General features: G+C 36.0%; 1 protein-coding gene across 1 annotated transcript in view; it reads left to right on the top strand.

Moving 5' to 3' along the window:
- The first annotated feature begins 239 nt into the window (after positions 1-239).
- Positions 240-25,623, top strand: part of LOC131027444 (proteasome subunit beta type-6) — a 58,422-nt gene continuing 33,038 nt past the window's right edge. Inside the window, exons 1-5 of the mRNA XM_057957516.2 lie at positions 240-511; positions 648-714; positions 8,907-8,983; positions 9,810-9,865; positions 12,756-12,828. Of these exons, the coding sequence (XP_057813499.1) occupies positions 473-511; positions 648-714; positions 8,907-8,983; positions 9,810-9,865; positions 12,756-12,828 (312 nt within the window). The 5' untranslated portion in view covers positions 240-472. The remainder of the gene's footprint in view (positions 512-647; positions 715-8,906; positions 8,984-9,809; positions 9,866-12,755; positions 12,829-25,623) is intronic.

Genomic DNA, 25,623 nt, shown 5'->3' with positions numbered 1-25,623 from the left:
CATAAAGATATCAATATTTATTATTTCTCCTTATTCACCTAAAGGCTATAATAAAAATTGGAAGATATTAACCAATCATATTGCTAATAATTCATTTGAAAAATATTTTTATTAAAAAATTTAAATGTTTATTTAAGAAAAGAAAAATATTTGTTTTAGATTAAAAAGATTTGATTTATTGAGAAATATGATTAAGATAGGAGAAAAAGACTTTACTCACTTTACTCTCTTTGGCTCCTTTGAGTTTCTAGATCTCACAACATTTAAAGCTAATTGTTTAGTTTCGCTTTGGCCTGTTAACGCTTTCAGAAAAACAGAAGAAAACTTGGGCATAAAGTCATCTGCGTTGTGGAGCAAAAGCTCAGAGCCATACCTTTTTAATTTTACAAGCCTGATAGTTTCGTCTGTTTGAGTTGGTCATTCGTTCATTTGATTAACTAGGGTTTTTGAAAGTATCGTTCAAAGGTTTCTCATGGATATGGATTGGGTAAACGCTGCCCATTCTATGGGGGTAAGATTTTTCCTTTCCTTGTCTGCGTAAAGATTTTTTTCCTTTTTCCTCCTTAACGTATGACAATTTTTTTGTCAGGGTTTTGAACACCGAAGAGTAAGATTGTTTTTAAAGGACTTTTTTCTTTTGGTTGCAGACAACCATTATTGGAGTAACCTACAATGGAGGGGTAGTGCTCGGTGCAGATTCTCGAACCAGCACGGGTAATTTTTTTATTTTTATTTTTAAAGTGTATGGTGCGGGATCAAGATTTTCAAAATATTACAACGAATGTTGAGAAATTGTTCGCCAAGGAATTATTTGTCTCGTAAGTTCTCTACATCTTCTTTGAGGACAACGGTTACTTTTTGTTTGGTAAAGTTTTTCTCAGGACAGACTCTTGCTTGGGTTCTTTGAGCGAGGGGTATATACATCTTCCGTGAAACACAGCCAAGACTTCCACCGCGTATGAATGAACGTCGTGGATTACCCAACTTAATCTTAATCGCATTATTATAATTCTATTAGATATTGTCGCAACAATTTTGAAGAGTTAACGCTCAACATTTGTGCATTACCCCTTGTGTGCATCCCATTTGACGCTAAGAATAGCACTTGGCATTTTTTACTTCGAAGTAGATCAATACGAAGGCCCTAGCTGAATTAATCATTAACTCATTTAAAGTCACTTGTGACAGAGAGCTGAACAGAAAATTGAAAATACAAGTTTAATGTGTGAGGTCTAAATCTAATCGATTAGGAAGGTAAATTGTTTCATCTATCCAATTATTGAATTTGTAATTTTCTGTTAGTTTGACTTTTTCATAGCCCCCAGTACTCAGTTCTCGGCATGTATCTGTACTCAATTTATTTATGAGGATTTCACTTGGATTATTCTCTTGAAATGTTTTAGAATAAATTTGGACTGAATATATGCTGACCCGTGCAAATCTGAGAGAAAATTTAAAACGTGTAGTCCTACTCTTTCCATTCCAATTTGATTCCTGAAGAATCCTTATATTGCAGGAGGGGGTGCTCCTGCATCTATTCAAAGGCACTCAGAGGCTGAGTTGTATCATCGGAAGCTTGTATAGTGTTGTTGTGATCAAAATTAGGAAAACTCATCTTTATAAGTCATTTGGAGCTTGACAGTGAGCCATTGGAGCAGCTTTCACTGATGTGCTCGTTCTTGATAATCAATGATATTTAGGGTAGACCTCCGTTTGCTGCTACTAAGTTGAATTTTCCCCTTTTTAAGTGTTCCAGGATAAAAGTTCGAGTTGTTATGTGGTGAATTTCTCTAATTTTCTGCATTGTTATCTCTGATTTCAATCAACATTCATTCCTCTTATAGTGTCATTTGCTCAAGATGTAAAATAGTGGCTGAAATTTATGTTCGTGTAATTTCTATAAGTTGAGTTTGAGAAATTGTGGTTCAATTTGGTAACATAGCAGTTTTATATGACAGTGACTAGATGTTCAAAGGTCAAAGAGCTGTTTTCTTGTAATCTGGAAACCAATCCCCTTAAGTAGCATCAAGAAATGAGGGTGGAAGGTGATTTCAATGCATGAGCAACTGCCTTGGGAGGTCACATGGAAAGACTGAACATGGATAAGCCAACCACAATAGAACATGACATGACAACAAAGAATAATAGCCCAAGAGCATTCATCCATTGGCTTGTTGGTGAGAGCTCTAGCCAAAAAAAATGATGTTGGAGACTTGATAGAGAATTATTTTTTGAGGAAAGGTCATGGGAAGAAAAGAAGGGAAAACTATATCAACTTCATTTAAACACAAACCAAAATTGAAATAAAATCATTTGACGGGAAAGTAAATGTTGAGTTTTTTAGATTCATGGATTAGACAGATAATCTATTTTAGTGTGCATAATGTAAATTGAGCACAAAAGATTTCTTTTGCACATTTCAAAATGTCTTGTCATGCACTTGTATGGTGGGAAGGTCACTTAGCTACTTCTGAAAGTAAGAAAAAGGCTATTGTGTTGAATTTGGAAGAGTTAAAAGTTTTATCGTGTAGGAATTTTTGTCCAATTGGGCATAAGATTCATTAGAAAAATAAGTCATATTATAGATAAGGTAGTGCAAAGTGAATAGGACTACACTATGGAATTCCAATGATAGACCATGTTTTTGGGCATAGATCTTGAGGAGGAAATTCTCACCAAGTATCACAAAGGTCTCCATGGCCATAGTCAAACAAGGATGATTACTACAAGGCCGAAATTCTTGGATGAAGCCTATGTCCAAACCTACCATGTAGAAGGGGAGAAAAAGGGAGGTGAATGAGAGTCCTTTAAGCAAGGCCAAGGCAACAATCAATCCTCAAAGGACAAAGAATAGTTCTTTAAGAAAGTTAATTTGAAGGGTAACAAGACTAACAATGTTGTACATTAATATAAGGATCGAAAGATTCATTGCAGCCACTGTGATATAGAGGTAAAGTGTTGGAAATTGCAATAAAAAAATAATATATAAAAAGGACTGAAAGAAGTCCATGTTAAATTTGAAGGAGAAATATAGATAGAGGATGGTTCCAATCTTGATGATAAGCTTGGATGCATAGCTACAAACACTATAAGTATGTAGAAAGGATGATACAAACAAAGAAAACTATAGTAAATAGACTTGTGAATCTTGGTTCACAATGCAACTTAATTCCTAGTAATATTGCTAAAAAGCTTGGTTTGAAAAGATATGATCATTCATATTCATATCCATTGGGTTGGGTGAAAAAGGGTATGAAAATGCAAGTAACTAAAACATACAAAATTCAATTTGGTGTGATTTCACAATACAAAGATAAAGTGGATGTAATTTTCACAAGGCTAATGTATATGGGTGGGTCAAGGATGGAGTTAAAATACATCATAAATGGTCATTAAAGCAAAGAACTAGGTGAAAAGGTAAATTCAAACTGAGCATTCAAATTAATTTAAGAAACAAAGCACTTTTGTTTTGAAAGATAAGCTAGAAAATGAATTTAGAATTCCTACAATGTCTAACTCTAAATTGAAGGGTTTGGATAAAATGCTATCTTTTTAGGAACCGTTCCATGAGCCCAAGGGGTTGCCACCAAGGAGTTGGAACACGTTTGCCATTGCACCAAAAGATCGACTTGTTAATGCTAAATGCAAATGTTAGAGATAAATGGATCCATGGGAGGCTGTTAGTCAATGACCCAAATCCGAAAGGGGACGTTGGTGATTAGTCCAACAATCCCCCCATTAGCATCACCTGAGGGGATTCAAACCTGCGACCTTGCTTTGATACCAATTGTTGGATCACATTTGCCGCTGCGCCAAAAGATCGACCTATTAATGCCCAATACAATGCTAGAGATAAATGGATCCATGGGAGGTTGTTAGTCCATGTCTCGAATTAGAAGGGGGATGCTAGCGATTAGTCCAACTGAACGAAGGTGGAGCATGAGATCCAACTTATACCTAAATCTCCTCTACCAAACATCAACTTGTACTGGCTCTCAGAGCAATGAGCTCAAGAGACAACTTCAAGAACTAATAGAGCAAAGGGTCAATCACCCATGCACTTCACCATGTGGCTCACTTATTGCTATGGTAAAAAAGATATCTGAAGGATAGACCTCTGAGGATTTGCATAGACTACAAGGGTATTGATCAAGATCACCACAAAGAATAAATATCCTCTTCCAAGGATTGATGATTTATTGAACCTACTTCAAGATGCTAAGTACTTCATTAAGTTAGATCTCAAATGTCGGTATTATTGAGTTCACATTAAGGAGGACACTTCGAAGATTGCTTTTAAAGCATAGCAAGGTCTCTATGAATGGCTAGTTCTTTCTTTTCAATTATGTATTGCATTGACTACTTTCTTGAGGTTAATGAATGATGTGTCAAGAGATGTCATAAGTTCACGTGTGACTGTGTATTTAGTTGATATTTTGATTTTAGTGCAAGATGAGAATATGCCATTCATATAAAACATTTTGAGTTTGGTTAAGAGTCATTTGTATACCAAGGTAGAGTGTTGAGAAGAATCTTGCTAAGGTGGAAGCCATCACAAAATGGCTTGCACCAATGAGTGCTACATCAACTATGAGTTTTTAAGGTGTTGTCCAATACGTGAGGAGGTTTATTTGAGCTTTCTTTTAATAGTTTTAATTCTATGTAAAGTTGCAGACTTGGGGAGAAGTTTTCATTGGGGTAGAGAACATGGTAAAGCACCTAAATTGTTAAAAGACAAAATTAGTCATGCTCTTGTGCTTGTTTTTCCTTATTTATAGCAACTCTTTGAGGTAGAAGGTGATGCAAGTGAATATGCCATGTGTAAAGAGGTAAGTCCATTTGTTATCATTTAAAGGTTTTTTACTCCAGTTGTTAGAGATATGTAGTATTGTTTTTACTTCAGTTGTTAGAGGATATGTAGTATTGACAGTGAATTATAAGTGTTAGATTAAGATATTAAGAAATTGAGGAAGTATTTTCATGCAATCCTTTGAATTTTGGATTGGGAGAACGTAGGGATAGGGGACTATGGATCAAAATTTAAGCAAGGGGGTAGTTTGTAGTGCAAATTATATATATAGTTATAAATACACACACATACATGCATAATATGTATTTATGTGTGTCTCTATATACACACACACACACACAAACACATATGTGTACATATATACATAAACATACACATATGTATGTATGTATACATATGAATAATATTATTATGGTATATTTATCAATTAAACTTATTAGTAGTCAAGGGTGTTGAGCTTAATTGGTTAAATCATCAGGTTCTCATTGTGAAGATCCAAGTTCAAATCCCAAAGTGACATCCAATCTGAAATTTAAGTAGAAATTTAACATTGATATTTAAGTGACTTCTAAACTTATGATGTTGATACCTAAAGTTGATATGTAAGTTGTAATCTAATGTTGATATCCAAGTGACTTTTAGACTTTAATGTTAATATCAAAGTTGGAATTAAATGTTGATATACATAAGTGTCCCTTAGACTTCTCATATGGATATCTAAGTTGAAAACATCTAATATTGATATCTAAGTTTGAATTAGTTGCTAGTTAATTCTAGAGGTGATGAGGTATCTTAATTGTGGCTTTGATTGGTTTTGGCCAGTGTAAAAAGCTTGTCTTAACAATGAAAATAATAATAATAAATAATAATTTTTTTTTTAAAATATAAACTTTTCTCCATGATTCATTTGTTTTATTTGACACCAAATCTCAATATTTTTAATCAAATCTTTATTTTTCAGAGAGCTCATGGTGAATTTGGGAAATTGCATTAATCCAAACGATGTGGATTGTGTGGTTGAAGATAGAAGTAGCTTCATTGTTGAAACTTTTTATTTATTTTCTTCAATGTTTTAAGCAAATCCTCACAATGGTCATTAGAAACTCACAAACATTAAGAAAATTTGATAACAACCACCACAACACAACCATCACTACTAAGGTGTATCAATTATGAATTAAGAAACATTTGATCACCAATTTATAAAATTTAAGATAAGAGTGTGCATCCTAGTAAACAAAAGTAATGACAATTGATTCAACAGTCTATTTGACCTCTAATACCATGTAAATATTTTTTTGTTCCTCCACTATCAACTATTTGTACATGCCATTATGTTGTCTATTTGTTCAAAGCTTTAATACAATCAAAATCATTATCATGACATAGAGAAACTTTGTTCATGTGGGATTCCGCAACATCATTGGGACAATTGAGGGATGCCTAGGTATCCCTTGACATCTGTCGCAGAGGGGACACACTTCAGATGTTGCTTGCTTATACAAGATGCCTTAGAGATGCTCTCATTTGTAGGTGGTGGTGAGGGGATGTTTTGTGAATATCCTTGAGTCTTGGGGATGTCCCTATCTTCAGAACATCTCCTTTTTGGGGGTGGGACAGTTCCTTGTGGGAGATTGGTATTTATTTGTCAATTAAACTATTATGCATGCTTAGTTAGCAATCTCTATAGTATTTTTAAGCTCAAAGTAACTTGCAATAAGCAGGACATTATAGATGGATGCTTTTTTACAACAATTCCATTTGGTGATCACATATAAGAAAGGGAGCACAAATGTGGTAGTAGATATCGAAAGGAAAAAGTATGTCAATTCTATCTAATCCAATCAGGAGAACACCGCAAGTGAACATTTCTATAAAAAATTCAATTGAGTAATGACATTGGATAGTTCACAAGAAAGGAAGAAGAAATGAAAAAGAGGTATGATATAACCACAACACATGATATACCTTGGGAAAAACCCAGCCTCCAATCTGCACACCCAATGTAATAGTGAGTAACAAATCGTTGCGATATAATAGCAGAGTTGTCATGTTTCACAAGATATTTGCATTTGGATAAATTCTAATGGCATAACCTTGCATAGAGCTTCCCATTCTTTGTCTTTCCATAGGAAAACACTTTTATGGATTTTATAGGAGGGCTACCTATGTCTAGGCATGGACATGACAACTTCTTTGTCATGGTAGATAGATTTAGTAAAATGTGCATACTACCTCATTGTTGGAAGACTATCACAGAAAAGAAGCTGTTGAAATGTTGTTTGCTCATATATGGTTGCATTTTGCATGTCCATCATTTCAGGAAGAGACATACGGTTTGTTGGTAAATTCTGGTTCACTTTGTGGAATTTGATAGGTTCAAGTCTCAAGAAGAGTACAACTTTCTATCCACAAATGGATGGACAAACATAAGTGGTCAATAGAACTCTGGTGCAGATCATATGGGGTTCTAACAATAGGTGAGATGAGTCTCTACCCTACGTTCAGCATCCCTACAATAGGGGAATTCTTCAACAAATCAGTTATCTTTTGAAGCATAGTTTTCCCTAAAGTCCATTTGATGTTTCATTAGAACATCAACAAGAGTAAGAATGGCAAGAATTAGAGATGACCAAAGCATCGAAATATGTTAAGCATGTTGGACAAATCTAGCTCAAGTTGAGGAACAGCTTGTGAAGACCCAAGAAATGTAAGGACAAACATGATCAACATGGGTGGGAGATAAGATGGGACTGTCCCTAGGCAAGGAAAGGTTGTGAGGGCAAGCAAAAATATCTTAGGTATGGGCCATTTTCCATCTTGGAGGCAATCAGTGAGAATGCTTTCAGACTTGATCTGCCCCCTTTCACGAAGATGTATTCTGTGATAAGTTGTTGGATGACGAAGTCTTTATTGGAGGAATGGGCTGGTGATAACGAAGCAATACTTCTAGAGGATGTAGTTTTAGAGACTAAGGCACCAAAACTGGTGGTTTTGTCGTGATGGAAAAACTCAGAATTTGAAATAAACGCTTTTGATTCTTTTTATTCCAATTCTATTTGTGGATCCTTCTACTGCATAAGGGGGATGTTGAAGTATCTATTTAAATGCATGAGGGTTTTGGGTTATATCATCAAGGCTTGTTTGAGTGTTGTAGTGAGCAAAATTAAGAAAATTCAGCTGTATATGTTGATCATCAAGGGTAAGTACAAACAGTAGATGTGCAATTGTCACTACTAAGTTTTTCCCTTTGGGGGTTTTCTAGGATAAAAAATTGAGTTGTGTGGTGAATTTCTTCAACTTTTTGTTTTTATTTCTTTAATTTTTAACAACATTCATTTCTCTAGTACCGTAAAATGTTCAATCAAGTAGAGCAGTAGCTTAAGTTTAGGTTCAAGTTGTTGGTGTTGGAAATAAGCCACACCCGGACCGACGATGGACTGGTCCAAGAGGGGCCAGTAGCTCAGTGGTAGAGCACTCCAGCAGCGTATGGAAGGTCCTAGGTTCGAGTCCTAGCTGGTCTATGTCTCGTCATGGTATCAGAGCCAGGTCTAGGCTAGAAGCCCCAAGCACACGAGAGGTGTGGCTTAAGGGGAGGTGTTCTTGTTGGAAATAAGCCACATCTGGACCGACGATGGACTGGTCCAAGAGGGGCCAGTAGCTCAGTGGTAGAGCACTGCAGCAGCGTATGGAAGGGCCTAGGTTCGAGTCCTAGCCGGTCCATGTCTCAACAAGTCGAATATGAGAAAGTACATATCAATTAAGTGTTCATTAAACCGGTTTTTTATTAGAGAAGCTTGGCAGCCACATGTAGACAATTTTGAAGTGATTTAGCTCTTACTCTCTGTAAGATTGGCTACATTTTCCTGGATGTAGAGCTTAGGTGGCATATGCAGAATTATTAATATGGTTATACTTATAATCCAAATGTGGTAGAAAAGAAATGGTTTACACAGTGCATTTTTGAGTAATTAGGCTCATTATTTCTGCTGTTTCCGGGTGAGCTTTTCTTAACCTTTTTCAATCTATTTGATATTTTTTAAAAGTTTATTCATGCTTGCAGAAACATATGAAATCTTTTGTAATGCATGTGCAGGAATGTATGTAGCAAATCGAGTGTCGGATAAGATTACTAAACTTACAGATAATGTTTATCTCTGTCGATCAGGCTCTGTAAGTTTCCTTCTTTATCTATTTGCAAATTACAATTGATGTTTGTAGAGTGCTCTTACATTTATGTGGATGTTGATGCTAAGTTGTATCCACACAGGCTCATGTTGATTTTCAGAATATTTAATGTTTTTGAACTTTTCTGCCTCTTATTGAATGTTTAGCATTGGTATTGCATGCTAGCATATAAAGGTGGAGGTTAGCTGGAGTGACATGGTTTCTAGCTGACATAGCCCATTTTTTTTACCCGTGTTGTATGACACTTGGTTGGTCAATGTTATAGCAATATTTGTGAGATTTAACCACGAGTCATGACCAAATTTAATGTGGATTGGCAATGCTGATGTCAATTCATTAAAGTGAATGGTAATGGGTTCTGTTCTTATTTTCCATACCAAATATTTGTGCCTGCAAAAAACTTACCTTGTGTTCATCAACATGGACCATTTTTTAAGTTCATCAAATCACATTGTAAATTATCTGGTCTTTGATTGTAGTTCATCAAATCACATGGCAAGTAATCTGCTCACTGTTTCTTGTGCGATAACTACTGTATGAAATGCATGCTCTTATTTATCTACTAAAGTATGTATGATATGGGCATATATATATGGGCTCATCATGTAATTCTTGAGAATTGTCTTATCTTTTGTTTTGCTATTCTTGTGGCTTTTGGTAGTGTGAAAAGTAACATTTTTGGAGTCTTTTTTTGCATGTTTGATAATCATATAATGCATTATGGTTGACTATAAATATGGTGTCTTCTAAATAAATCTCTCAAGGGGATTCTTTATGTATTTATCTAATTATTGCTTTTTCTATTTTATAGGCTGCAGATTCTCAAGTGGTGTCTGATTATGTTCGCTACTTTCTACACCAACATGTGTAAGGCTTATATAACACTTTTTGATTAATAGTATCTAATGGAACATGTAATTTACATAAGCATGCCGATGCATATGTGGACAATTATTTCAAATTAGTATTTTAATTTTGATGCTTAGCCAAGTATGGATACATGTGACTTAAAAACATACACCTCATATCCTCTGCCCATAGTAGTCGTGTTCATTAAAAGATAGGAAACAAGACGTTCAAAAAATTGTAAAATGTTTTGGAACAATTACTTTAAGAAAATGACATATACTTTTTGATTCAATTAAATAGAGGTCTCCCATCATATTTTACAAGTTTTTGTGGTATCTCAGAAAACAATATTAGTTATTATATTAACGTGTCATATTAAATTTTGTTCTCTTCATTTAGTATGGTTTCGATACCTCCGATATATTTCTTGTTTGATATGAGTGGCTAGGAAAACTAAAAGCAGAAGTCTCCGTCTCTGTCTCTGTCTACCTCCCCTCTCTTCTTTTTCTATTTTTTCATGTCTCTATAAAGGCTTTATTATGCTGCAGTTGAATAATAAGTGGTTTGAGTTATATGAAAGATATGTAGTTTTGTGTTTTTGGTCAGTCTTTTTTATTGTGCGATCAATCATGGGTCTTGCTTGATAAGATTAGTTTTAAATATATCCTGCATCTTTAAGAGAGTGGGTGCTTCTGATGCTTCCATTTCCTGCTGTACATAGTCTACCCAAGTGCAAATGTGCTGTTGGGTAGAGGTGTATTTAACTTTTCATATTCAAACATTGGGTAATGAGCTTCTGGTGTGATATTTATACATAAAGAATTTATGAGGAAATATTCACAGCTACTTGTGTTTGGTAACTCACTTTGATTTTATTATTTAGTTTTATCTTTGTTCTTGCTTGATAAGATTCGTGTAATAGTTCAAATATCATGCATCTTGTTTTGGTAATTCACTTTGATTTTATCATTTAGTTTTATCTTTGTTCTTGCTTGATAAGATTCGTGTAATAGTTCAAATATTGTGCATCTTGTTTCTTTTCCAACTTTTTCGGGATCAAGTTCCTTGCATTTGCATGTTTTCTATAGATTTCAGTTTTAAATATATCCTGCATATAAAAAATGATAGGTGATTTTCATGGTGCCAATTCCTACAGTAGAAAGCCTACCACAGTGCAATGTGTCATTGGGTGGATGTGCATTTAACTTTTTAATTTTTGAGCTTGGGTAGGGAGCTCCTAGTGTGGTGAAATACATGGTACAAACATAAGAATATCTGAGGAAATATTCACAACTATCCACCATTAATATTTTCATGACATTGTCACCCTCCTTGAAGAATAAATCAGGGATTTTGATTATACCTTATTGCCATTTAAGACTCTGTGCAATATACCTTTTGTTTACTGCCTCTTTAAATATTTTTACCATTTCCTTTGACTTCATACAATCACTGTTTTGTTTTCTTGTCTTGATACCCGTCTTAGTATCTTTGTATTGACAATCTTGTGATTGATAACTATTCTTCATGTTAAAAAATAGTACATCTTGATACCATGCTCTATAATATCTCCTCAGAAGGCAATATCTATCCCTCTAATTTCAGCAGTATCAATGAAATGTATTATCTCCTTAACAGTTGTGTAAGTGGTTTTCCACCAATACTATTTTAAAAAAGTTTGATGATGGTAAGGTTTGCTCATCTGTTTAACAAGTTCTGTTTCCGTCCTTGTCTCCTGCATTGCTAGTTTTCAGTTCAGATATGTGGTTGAATAAATCCTTATTGATATTTACAGAATCTGCCACCTGAATATCCCATTCTTTGTATCAATTTCACTCCAACATGATTGTTTTACTTACTATATTAAACTCCAAAATACCATCCTATCAATTATGATTTGGGTATCACATGTTTTCATTTTGTCTTTCTTTTTAATTCCTTAACACTCTTTGTAATTGTGCTATTGTGCTGCAAACTTAAAAAATGGTCAAATATTTATCATCTTTTTTCTTTGGTTCTTAAATTTTGTTTCCTTTTAGTAGCATATTTTTTTATTAAATGCTAATTTGTAAAATATAGTGAAATGAGATGACTGAAAACTAGGAAACTTACTAGCCTAGACATTACCAAAGATTTTGCAATAAAAAAACTGATTTACAATGTGCACATTTTAACATCTAATAGGAATAGTGAATACTTAACAGAGCACAAAAGCTTCTTATAGCTCTGCAACTATCAGGCTGACGAGTTTATTATATGTTTGCCTGTCTAATTCTCCATTTTTTTGAATCAGATACAGTAAAGACATGTCAAAAACATATTTCCCTCTACAATTCAGGCTTACTGCTTTAGAAAGCAAAATTTGCAATTTTGAAAGGTTAATTTTAACGAGTCATAACTCTTTGGCCAGAGGCCCAGAAATACATCATATATGATAACAGATAAATTGCCTGAAACCCTATCAAAATTTTCAGTTTTTCAAAATTAGTGCATCTTCAGACTCCATTGTAGCTACTTTTACCAAGAGTTTCCACTAGCTTCTTCATTTCATATGTTAAGGATCTGTCATTAAAAAGTTCTCTACAGGGCATGGTCTCAAACCCACATTAGTTCCATGTTTGAGTAATTAACCATTTGCACATTCAATTAATACTGCTGTAAATATGATATCCATTGAAACCTCAATGATAGTATCTTCTTAATTAATTGATCTTTTCAATTGGTAGCTGGAATGTTTGTGGGGCAATTCTTTATCAATAATCATTCATGTACATTTATTATTATCAGGCAAAATACAATTTTTTTTTTGTTTTCAAATTTTACTTATTCTACCTTTGTCAAAACAGTTTGTTTGCATTATATATACAGAAAAACATGTTGATATGAAATCCAAGTATTTATTTTGCAGAATTCAACTCGGGCAACCAGCTACTGTAAAAGTTGCTGCTAACTTGATACGTACACTGTCATATCAAAATAAGGTTAGAACATAAATGACACATTTCTTGAAATAATTTTGTTTTTACTCTTTATGAATTCCTTTTTTTTTTTGATAACAGTTCTTGTGATACATCTCTATAAGCCATTCAAGATTGATGCAAACATGAGCTTAGTTCAACAAGCCAGAAAAGGATATAGCATGTTTTAGATGGTTGTCTTACTAACCCGACAACTAATCTGAATTGATGTATGCCACCTAAATACAAAGTCTTTAGCTTCTCTTACTGAAGTTGAGAAGCGCCAATTATTTCCATTGATTGATTTTATCTTTGTAGGCTGTATTCTTATTTGAAATTTCAACTTTTTGTGTGTTAAAAGTGTTTGTTTTCATTTATTTAGTTACAAAAGAATATTTTTCAACAATCTTTAACACTACCAAATTTTATGACCCCTCTTTGCAATCAAAACAAGATAAACTCAAGCACCCATCATGCAACTATTAGTGTCATAATAAGAAGGCTGCTTGAGTAATATCTAGGAAATTCTACTTACGAGAGACAAAGCAAGGAGAAGAGGGAAGGCATTCATGAATATTTCATTTTTCTGATTTATGCTCCTTGTTGGAGCATTGAACTTCAGTTCAAATAATGTAAGGAAGAAATTCGTCTAGGCCGGGAATCAGAGGATGAAATCCCACTGATGCACATTACTGAATTAGTGGATGAAAACCACTCATTCAGACCCTGTGTGATCTCAACCAGAGCATATGAGCTTCAATGTGATAGACAAACTGCTATCATGATAAATCTTTCTTGTCTTTGTATTGAAGAATATCTTGTACCAAACAATCTGCAAATTGAATCATAATTGGTCATGTTGTGATGTCCCCTATTAGGCTATAACTGATTTTGCCCAAAAGTAACAATTTCAACAATACAATTTGTTTACAAATAGTATTCTATAACTGAATCATATTATTGCTATTGAACATAAAAGTAAATGAACAATTAACATTAATGAAATGATGAGTAACATCACCTATTTGGATCTGCTCTAGAGTTTCACTTCCAACAATCAACCATATTAGGTATTGGAGGGGGAAACTGTCTGCCACAACTAAGCCCAAGGGCGTGGAACATCCAACCAAGACAATTCAACCCCTTGGCCCACAAGTGGCAGGACCTCCAGTCCATCCAACTTGGGTTGGTCTACTTACATTGTGGGAACCGGTCTACTGCCTTTCCCTAACATGTTTCTTTACCAATCTCATGTATATGATTGCTTGTAGGAAGATAACTTGATTAGTTTATTAACTATAAGAATTTAGATAGGTTGATAATTCAAAATCAAATCAACAAACAACTCAAGTATTCATTAGAGATATAATAGATAATTGACTTAACCACATGTTCATATCAAATCCTTTTGTTAAATAGCTGATTTACCTGAATGCAGATTATATAGATTCTGATCTGATTCGATGCCTTTGCTCCAAATGATGTTCTTCCATATATAGCCCTCACCAAGGATGAATAGTCACATTTCTTACCTCTTTTCCAAACGAGGTGTCTTCTCTAAATTAAGTGCCGCCTCTTCTAAACTGACCGCATACTTCCTCATTCCATCGTGGTTGTTTGGGATCGCTGTTTTTAAGGATTTGTAAAAGATAACTAATGGATCATCGATCATAAGTGGAGGCTTCTTGTTCGATCATTCTATTATGGTAATTGGATAATTAACATTAGATACAAAAGCTCTATTTAAAGAGATTACAAGGACGATGTTTCTTAAGGAAACGATCGTTAACTGAAGACGAAATTAGAAACTAACTAAACTAAACTAAGATTACATTATTGACCATTAATAAGCAAATATGCTAATATTATTCTAATACCCTCCCTTAATGGTCAATCTATCAACTACACCAAGTTGCTCCCTAAATTTTACAAACTTGTCTAGGCTTAGAGACTTGGTGAGGATGTCTGCAGTTTGATCCTTAGTTGGAACATACTGCAACTGAGCTGATCCATCTTCTACAAGCTTGTGGATGAAATGACAATGAAGCTGCTTGGTCCGCTCTTGAAAGATTGGATTTTTGGCAAGTTTCAACACCCCTTGATTGTCGCAGTACAAGGGTGAAGGACCTGCTTGAGAAATTTGCATGTTAGAAAGCATCCTTCGAAGCCAAACTACCTCACAAGCTGCCTTTACAGTTTCCCAATATTCTACTTTGGTCGAGGAAAGAGTTACAACTTACTGCTTCTTGCTGGTCCATGTGACTGCACCTGTCTCCAAACTGAAAATATACCCAGAGGTAGACATTCTGTCATCAATAGAACCTACCCAATCCAAGTTTGTAAAACCAATGAGCTTGGGATCTTTGCTTCTTCTATACAAAATGCCAAAGAAAGGGGTGGCCTTTACATATCTCTATACAGGCTTCGCTGTAACTCAATGTTCAGCTTTAGGGGCTGTCATGAAGCGAGAGATGTAGCTCACAACATAATTGAGGTCAAGTCTAGTGGCAATGAGATAGATGAGGCTGCCTAGTAGTTGCCTGAACGTTGATTTATTCACCACAGGTGAATCCGATTTGGCTATTACTCTCAGCCCTTTCTCCATAGGTGTAGATGTAGGTTTGCAATCATTCATCTGGAACTTACCCAACAAACTCTTAGCATACTTCGACTGAGAAACAAAAATGTGACCATTTGTCTGCCAAACCTCTACACCGAGACAATAATGTAGAAGTTCTAAATCTGTCATGTCAAAGAAGTGACACAAATTCTTTTTTATTTCTCTAATCAAATGTGCCAAGCTCCCTGTAATGATCAGGTCATCAACATAGACAACAAGAAAAAGAATATCATCACCAAATTGTTTGACATACATATTAGAATCAGAAGGACTCCTTTGAAAACCATGATCAACTTGGTACTTATCAATTTTCATGTACCATGCTCAAGGAGCTTGTTTGAGACCATAGAGTGCTTTCACCAATCGGCATACCAGGTTTTCTTTACCGACAACCTTGAAACTAGAAGGTTGCGTCATGTATACCTTTTCCTCCAAATCACCATTGAGGAATGCACTCTTGACATCCATTTGATGGATGTTCCATCCAAATTGGGCTGAAATAGAGAGGACAAGCCGAGTCGTGCTCATTTTGGCTATTGGAGCAAATGTTTCCTCATAGTCAATGCCTTCTTTCTGCGAGAACCCTTTAGCTACTAATTGAGCCTTGTACTTATCAAGGGTTCCATCAGCCTTATACTTTACGTTATATACCCATTTGCAGCCAATGGGTTTCTTCCCAGGTGGAAGATCCGACGAGACCCAAGTGTTCTTTAGAAAACTCTAGTGTCTAGCTTCCATAGCCTGTTCCCACTCGGGTATTCCTTTAGCCTTTGAATATATCTGAGGCTCATAAACATTGTGAATGTTAGCCACGAGCACAAAGTTAACTGCGTTCTTTTGCTTGCGTTTACTTCTATTTGATCTACCCTCAGTAAGCTCATCATCATGAAGATCACTAATGGTTGTGGCCTATATCTTAAGTCGGAAAGTAGAAGTACCAACATCTAATTAAGGAGGAGCAACATCACTTGGGGTACTTGGAACAAATTCATTTGGATGCTGATCTAGATTCTCCCGAGGAAAGTTGCATAGAGCGATATCATGCGTGGGTGACTCCACAACTTTAGAGTCAGAGTCATCAAAATCCCTCCCATCAAGTGGAGCTAGGTGAAGGTGAACACCCAAATCCTTAGCCTTTAGAGGCTGATCCTCAAGGCTTAGAGTAGGAGAAGAGAGATAAAAGGGCCCACTTTCTTCATCAACCACAACATCACGACTGAAGATGAGACGATCAATGTCTACATCAATCATTCTGTAAGCCTTATGATTATCACTATAACTTGTAAACTTGAGTTTCTGGCTTTTGGAATCTAGCTTTGTCTGCTTGGCATACAGAATCCAAACATAAGTAGTGGTGCCAAAGACTTTTAGGTGGCTGATTTTAGGCTTTCGTCCAGACCATGCTTTTTCTGGAGTCTTCTTAATGACTTGTGTAGGAGACTAGTTCAGAAGGTAGATTGCATTGTAAATTGCTTTAGCCCAAAATTTCTTTGGAACATGTCTATGCTCCATCATGGACCGGGCCATTTTGGTGATTGTGTGGTTTCACCGCTCAACAACACCGTTCTGTTGAGGGGTGTAAGGTGTAGTAAGCTGATGCTTAATGCCATGTGTTGTACAAAATTTGGAGAAATCAGAAGAACAAAATGCCCCCCCTCCCCTTCCCATTGTCTGACCTAAGAGTGACTATTTGACAGCCTGACTCTTTTTCCGCCAAGGCCTCAAACTTCCGAAACATGCTAAACACCTCTGATTTGTTTTTAAGAAAATACACCCACATTCTTTTATTGAAATCATCAACAAATGACAGAAAATACTTGGATCCAGTGATTGAGGGAGTGTTCATCGGTCCACAGACATCTGCATGAACCAATTGCAATACCTTGGAGACTCTCCAAGAATCACCATTTGAAAACAGACTCCGATGATGCTTTCCAGCCTGGCAAGCTTCGCAAATTGCATGATTCTGAGTTTGAATCTCAGGCAAGCCAACAACTAGACCCTGTGAACTAGTTGAGAGAGATAGCGCACATTTAGGTGCCCATACCGCTAATGCCAAAGATTGCTGATGGGAATACTTTTGGCTGCCATGGCGTGCTCCTGAGAATCACCAGTGTCAACAAGTCTATAAAAACCATGGTTCTCAAGACCCACAACTACTGTAGTGTGAGTCTCCCTGCCAACAATATTATACTTGTGTGAACTGAAGACAATATCTAGCTTAGGAGAATGCCGCATAATTTGATTGGCTGATAGTAAATTCTGTTCCATGCTAGGTACAAAGTATACATTGAGAAATATTAAATTTCCCCCTCTAGATTGAATCTTCATGTTGCCCTTTTCGACAACAATATACTCTTTGCGTGCTCCAAAGATCACTGTATCAGTGAAAGACATGTACTCTATAAACCAATCCCAACGATGTGTGAATTGCCAAGAGGCATCAGAGTCGATGTACTAGGTGGATGATTTCACATGATCAGATGGGTGTTTGGCCATGAACGCATAGAAGGCAAACTCCTTTTCAAAATGCATATCAGTGTGATCCTTTTGCTAAGATCCTCCCTGTTTGGATTGCTCAGATACCAGTTGTTTCTTGCAATCTTTCTTCATGTGGCCATACTTATGACAATAGTTACACTAAATGTTCTTCTTAGGATTCTCTAGAGGCTTGCTTTGGCCTCTGCTGAAAGGACTTACCTTTTCCCTTGTCCTTATCAGAGGCTTTTGCTGTGAAAGCTTGCTTAGAAGAGGAAGTATTGGTGCTGGTCCCCAACTGTTGCTTCCATCTATCCTATTGCAAAAGCTTGTTGCAGAGGTTAGGAAACTTGAGATCAACATTGGTGGATGTGATACTGAGCGTTTCAATGAAATGCTTATAGGATCTTCCGCCTCCATTTTTCGATTGATAGCTTCTAGCTTGTTGCGAATATCGTTGATTTTTGTCAAATGCTCCTGGAGAGACATCTTCTCATCCATCATGATCCAAAAGAGAATGTTCTTCAAAAAGAACGCTTTGCTTTTGTCTAACATTTCATGGAGATCCTTCAAGTGGGTCCAGATCTTTGTAGTTGTCTTCTTGGAAGGGACTTGTGGCAATTGATCGTTAGTGATAGACAATTTGAGGAGCAAGAAAGCTTCGCGGTTGCACTCATCATACCTGACTTGATCTTTTCTTGCTGCTGAGGGTCGAGATTGAGTACTTAGAACGACCTCATCAAGACGTTTATATTCAAATATAGTCAACATTTGCTTTTTACAAGTGTTGTAGTTGCGGCTGTTGAACTTCTGATTGCTTTCCAATATAATTTTGGTTAAAGACACCATCACAAATATCGAGGTCAAACTAGGTCAACCTTTTGAAGGCACAAAAAGCGAGGCAGAAGAATTTGATAAAAAATTAGAGTAGAAACAACCAACACAAATCCCAAGGTAAAAAATCATGCTGAAAACCTTGCACAAAATTCGAGACAAATTCCTAGGCATTGATGAAACCTGCAAACAAACACGGATCCTAAGAACAGAAATCCGGAGGCCAAGAGAACCGTAAAAACCCTAGGTTGGGTTTGAGGAACCCGCATAACACTCTAGGGCATTATGAATAGGACCCACAAAGAAATCCTCTTGTTGTGGATTACAATCCATTATTTCAGATGTGTAGAAGGTAAAAGAAAATATTGCGTGCATAAAACCTCCTCACACGAGTGCAAACAGACACGAAAAAAATCACATTTTCATGAGAAACACAAACGCGCGGCAGAAAATCTGCACGGGAGAGTCGCAGCTTAAATGAAAACTCAAATGCTCGCGGAAAGCATAGAAAACCCAGAAAAATGCCCATGCAAAACACAAAAGGAAGTTGCAGATTTTTGCATGCAAAGGCCGCATAGATACGAACATGCGAATAGGTCTGAAAAAATCGCAAAATACAACCCACAATTTCGAGATGAAATAAAAACCCATTAAATTTTTAGTAGAAAAGGGTCACGAATTTCAGCAAAAAGATCCTTCGTGATTTTTGACCATGAACCCCCCCCACCAAAAAAAAATGCAATTTGTAGAAAAACAGAAGCCTTCAATTTTCAAAAAAGATAACCTGCAAAAATAATTTTTTTAATTCAACAAAACTGAAAAAAAAATCTTTGAACAATTTCTAATGAGTTGAAAATTCCCTCTCTAATACCATATTATGGTAATTGGATAATTAACACTAGATATGAAAGCTCTATGTAAAGAGATTACAAGGATGATGTTCATAAAGAAACAATCGTTAACCAAAGACGAAATTAGTAACTAACTAAACTATGATTGCATTATCGACCATTAATAAGCAAATATGCTAATATTATTTAATACATTCAATAAGGGAAAGATCTTTATATATATATATATCTGTTTTTATTTGTTATTTTTGTTTGCTTAAGGATAGGTTTCATGGCAGTGGCATGACAATCCACCCTTCCCGAGATTGCTTGCCCTCAAGCAATTTTAAATTTGGATGATCAAAGATCTTGGCTCGTTCCCAAGTGCCATCTTCTTTAGGTAGACCCTTGCATTTAATCAGATACTTAGGTATAGTCTTATTCCTTAACCTCTTTTTCTTCCAATATTAACTTGCCTTCATCATCGAGTGGGGGTAATTCTAAATATAGAGTAACATGCTGTCCCAGCACCTTCTTGAATAGAGACACATGAAAGACATTATGGATCTTGCTATTTGCCGGTAGCTCCGACTTGTAAGAAACATCTCTTATCCTTCTTAGGATCTTGTATGGCCCATATGATCTAGGCTTAAGCTTTTTGGCACTACTTTGGTTGACGATTGCTTACAGGGTTGTAACCCTAGAAAAACTAAGTCCACAGCTAAGAATGTTCTTTCAGTTCTTTGATCAGCATATATATTTTGTTGATTTTGTGTTTGGTGTAGATTACCTGTAAGTGTGTTCTTAATGTCTTCATTTTGTTGCACAAAGTCTTCGCCTCCTAGTACATGACTTCCTGGGAGGATTAGATATCCAATGAAGTTGCCTCGTATACATATAAGGCCTTGAAGTGACTCATTCCTATTACATATGATGTGTGGTGTTATAGCAATATTCCTTGAGGTGTAACCACTTGATCCATGAATTTTGCTGTCCCTTAACATAATTTCTTAGGTATCCTTCCAACCATTTGTTGACAATCTCTATCTGCCTATTAGTTTGTGGATGGCAACTTATACTTGTTGTGAGTTTTGTTCCTGCTAGTCGGAAAAGTTCTTGCCAAAACAAGCTAAGGAATCAGCTATCTTTGTCACTAACGATGTTTTTGGGTAAACCATGTTGTTTGAAAATCTCCTTGAAGAACACATCGCGTATCTAGAGAGCTTTATAGTTTGTGGATAGGATACGAGTAGGGGTTGTAGGAGGCCTGTTGGATAGGTCTACCTTGTTCTTAGGCACGTCATGCATTCTTGAACATGTTTTAGGATGTCTTTCTGGAGACCTTTCCAAGAATATCTCTCTTACTTGCTTATAGGTTTTATAATATGCTTGGTGTTTGGCTAAGGGGTTGTTGTTGTCATGGTATTCTTTAATGATTTTCTTGTTTATCTTTGATCCTGGTACAAGATATATCCTCTTTGTATAAAATAAGTTCTTCCACCACTTTATTTTCTTCATTTAAAAGTTGCACGGACACGAATACATATACCAATAGGGGTATGATATCCGATACAGATATGGCTATTTTTCGAGACCTCTCATTTGGATATGATAGGATACAACATTCATAAAAAACACATGCACATTTATTTAATACAATTTCTGGTTATAAAAAATCTATAATTATATGCACAATAATTGTCAAATTTAGATCCAAATTAAAACTAAATATTAATTAAAAATACTAATAAAGAAAAAATCTAAATCTAAATTAAAAATTAAAAATGTAAAGTTACTATTAAATCTATTAAATAATATTTAATTCTAAATATAAATTAAAACAATTTAATTTTATAAAAATATACAAATTACAAACTCAAAATCTATAATTATTTGCACAATAATTGTCAAATTTAAATCTAAATAAAAAATTTAAAACTAAATATAAAATAAAATAATTAATAAAGAAAAACAACTAGATAACTATATAAAGTAAAAAATTTAAAATATAAAGGGGATGACCCCACAATGCAGTGGTTTGCTGTGAGCCTCCTACATGGGAGGTCTTGGGTTTGAGTCTACTCGATTGGTTCTTAGCTACAGGGAAAAGCCAAAATTACCGCTTCGGCTGCGACTTATCAAAAAAAGTAAAAAATAAAAATTAAAGTTACTTTTAACAATTAAGTAAATTTTAAATATAAATATAAATTAAAACTAAATATAAATAAACAATATGAATAAAGAAAAAAAGCTAAATATAAATAAAAAAATTAAAATACAAACATTGTAAAATAAATTGATGAAATAAAATTTAAATAACAAATCAATTAAATAAAATTTAAATGCAATAACAAAGTTTCAATCTTTATATGAACATTTCTCTATTTGTATGCGATTGCGAGTGGAGGAAGAAGAGCGTGCCATGCAGACATGAAAATTACACTTAGAAGAAGTTTGGAATTCAAAACACATGCAGAGGAAGACTACAACTTAAAACACACGCATAGGAAGGCTATAACTTAAAATGCACATAGGTTTATTTACAGAAAGAACTCCCAAATTGCCTTATGATTCACATAGTTCCATGTTCATTTATAGAAAAAAAATCCTAAATTTCTCTCGATCAAGTTTCTATAAACTCAAATCAGTAATTTTTCCTTAGAAATCTACTTGCTAAATCCAGCACGGATAAAAAAATGACAAGTTTCTCAAAACGTACTGAAACATTTTTTTGCGGTACGGTGTTCGTACCGTTTCCATATTTGTACCACATATGATAGTACATGTGCCAGGGGTTGGGGTGTGCCGTTTCCATTAACGTTGCTTCATTTGGTAGAGTTCCTTCTAGGAGACATCATTTGCTTGTGGATTTGTGGCATATTCAACAATAATTTAGTTCTTCCAATTTGCAGATATGGTTGTTATGGAGCATAAGTAGGGTTTGTGGGATAGTGCATCAATGACAATGTTGTTCTTCCCTTTCATGTATTCTATGTCAAAATTATAAGCTTGCAACTTGTTGACCCATTTTGTTAACGGTCATTTAAATTCTTTTGAAATAGGAAAAACCTTAGATTGTTGTGATCAATTTTTACAATGAATTTTCCGCAAACTAAATATTGCCTAAATTTGGCCAGTGCATGCATAATGGCTAATATTTTTTTGTCATAAATGGAGTATGTTTTTCAGCTAATATTAGTTTGCAGCTTTTGAATGCAGTTGGGTGTTTGTTTTGCATGAATACTGTTGCAATGCCTTCTCTGGAAGCATCACACTCTACTTGAAGGGTAATGTAAAGTCAAGCACGGCTAGAACGGGACAAGAACTCGTGGTCTCCTTAAGTCTTTCAAAAGCTTGCTGGGCTACTTTGTTCCATGTGAAGGTTCCCTTTTAAGTTAAGTTAGTGAGTGGAGCAGCAATTCAAAAAATCCTTTGACAAAACATCGATAGTAGCCGTATAAGCCCAAAAATCCCCTTAGATGGGTTAGGGTTCTTGGTTTTGGCCATTCCCTTATAGCCTTTATCTTTTCCTCATCCACACTTACCCCTTGTGCGCTGATTTTATGTCCTAGGTATAGGATTTCTTCTAACCTAAATTCACATTTGGAGTTTTTAGCATATAGTTATTCTTGTTCAAGAATTCCTAGGACTTCATCAATATGCTTAAGGTGTTCTTCCCGTGTTTTACTATAAATCAAAATGTCATCCAAGAATACCAATATGAACTTTCTTAGTTGTTTCTTGAATAAGTGATTCATGATTGATTACAAGGTTGTGTGGGCGTTGGTTAAACCAAAGGGTAGGACTAAGAATTCAAAGTGTCCATAATGACATCTAAAGGGGTTCTAGGGATATCTTCTTTCCTGATTCTAATGTGGTGGTAATTAGACCATATGTCAATTTTAGAAAAAGTATTTTGCTCCATGAAGTTCATCATTTAGTTTATCAACTTTGGGGATACGATAATAGCTTTTTTATATTCTTCTTGTACAAGGCTTTATAATCTATGCACATCCTCATAGTGCCATCCTTCTTTTTAACTAGTAACGAAGGAGGAATAAGTCTAGAACTAGGTTGAATGTGTTGAGACATGGACCAGCTAGGACTTGAACCTAGGACCTTCCATATGCTGTTGGAGTGCTCTACCATTGAGCTACTGGCCCCTCTTGGACCAGTCCATCGTCGGTACGGGTGTGGCTTATTTCCAACACCAACACCCCCCCTTAAGCCACACCTCTCGTGTGCTTGGGGCTCCCAGCCTGGACCTGGCTCTGATACAATGTTGAGACATGGACCAGCTAGGACTCGAACCTAGGACCTTCCATATGTTGTTGGAGTGCTCTACCACTGAGCTACTGGCCCCTCTTGGACCAGTCCATCGTCGGTTCGAGTGTGGCTTATTTCCAACACCAACAGAATGTGACCCATTTCATGCAGCTCAATAGTTTTTTTAATTTCTTATTTAAATTTTTTGGGGTGCCTATAGGGTGTAGTGATTATAGGTTTAGCCCCTTCTTCAAGTTCTATGGTGTGTTTAAAATCCCTTTTGGGAGGAAGTCCTAGTGGGATGTTGCCAAATACCTTTTATGTTTCTTTAGGATGGGTTGGATGTCAATGTGTATGGCATTGCCTTGGGAGGAAGACTTGTCAAGAATCATGCATTGAGCGGCTCATTCCACTTGTCCATGTCTAAAGGTTCTTTCCTTTCCTTTTGGAGGAAACTACGATCTATCAGATGGTCCATGTAAGGGGGCTTCTTGTCCATTATGTTGAAAACGAAGGTCCATTTTTTGGAAGTCCAAGTAGAAACGTCCTAAAGAGTGCAACAATTGGACGCCCAAGATTTCATTAGTGTCTCCCATGTTTACAATGTAGAAGTCTTCTTTGATTGGGTGCTTTCCCATGGTGATTCTTAGCTGTGGAATCTTTATTGTACATGGGGTAGTGGATCCATCAACCAAGGCTACCATAAAGCCCTCAAAATCTTCTGTTTCTAGATTCATTTTTGTAACCAATTCTTTGTCCATAAAGTTGTGTGTTGCCCCACTATATCCACAAGGGTAGATACTTTTTGTCCCTTTGGAACACTATGAATTCGAAAGGGGTGGTACTTGGATGCTTTTGAGATTGCAGCTAAGATTCCATAATTTTCCTTATCGTAATTTCTTTTTTTGCTTGGGTTTTCCCTCTCTTCTTTCCATGCTTCTTCCTCAGATAATGAATCTATGTTGCATACTTGGCCTCTTTTCCCACACTTATGTCTTGGCTCCCATTTCCACTTACAGTTGTAACACAATTTTTTTGAAACTCTTTCATGTTTACAAATTTGTCCATGCTCCCATTTCTCCTTGTAGTGGAAACACTTTTTTTTTCTTTGAAGCTCTTCATGGTTATCTTTAGGAGGAAATGTTTTTTGATACCGATCTTTCTTATAGAAGGTTTTATCTTTTTATGATATGTTTTTGTAGTAACTTTTATCCCTCGTTTTTGTGGTCTTGAGTTGTGGGGCCTTTAAGATTGCATCTTGGAGAGGAGTTGGATCAAGTGCACTTACTAGGCCATGAATAGCTAACCATGTCATACGTAGGAGTTGCCCCATCCAAAGAGATTTTTGGCAAGTTGTGCAATAATAAATTCTAAGTAAGCACACTCAAGAGTTATATCCCGATTCCTCCTCACCTCCTCATTGTAATCAAGTTTCTTATTTGACAGATCCAATAAATAATAGGGATTTGGGAGTGGAGACCCTAATGGGGTTGAGGGGTAGTGGCCCTCATGGGGGTCTAGGGGCAATGGCCCCAACGGGGTCAAGGGGTAGTGCCCCTTGTGGGAGGTTGGGGGCAACCTTCATCACCAATGAAAGTCATTTTTTTAACTACAAGCAACACAATTTAGCATTATATGGGGAAGTGTCCCCCCCCCCCCCCCCCGCCCTCGAAAAAGCCCATGTCCCTTGTAGGTGGACGTTTTCAAGACTTGGGCACTTGGGGGAAACGTCCCCCCCCACAACACCACCACCTCTGCTGGGGACACCACCGGGTCACTTGCTATATGGCA

Source organism: Cryptomeria japonica, chromosome 4 (genome assembly GCF_030272615.1).
Source record: "Cryptomeria japonica chromosome 4, Sugi_1.0, whole genome shotgun sequence".
Lineage (NCBI taxonomy): Eukaryota > Viridiplantae > Streptophyta > Pinopsida > Cupressales > Cupressaceae > Cryptomeria > Cryptomeria japonica.
This window is presented reverse-complemented; position numbering and strand designations above follow the sequence as displayed.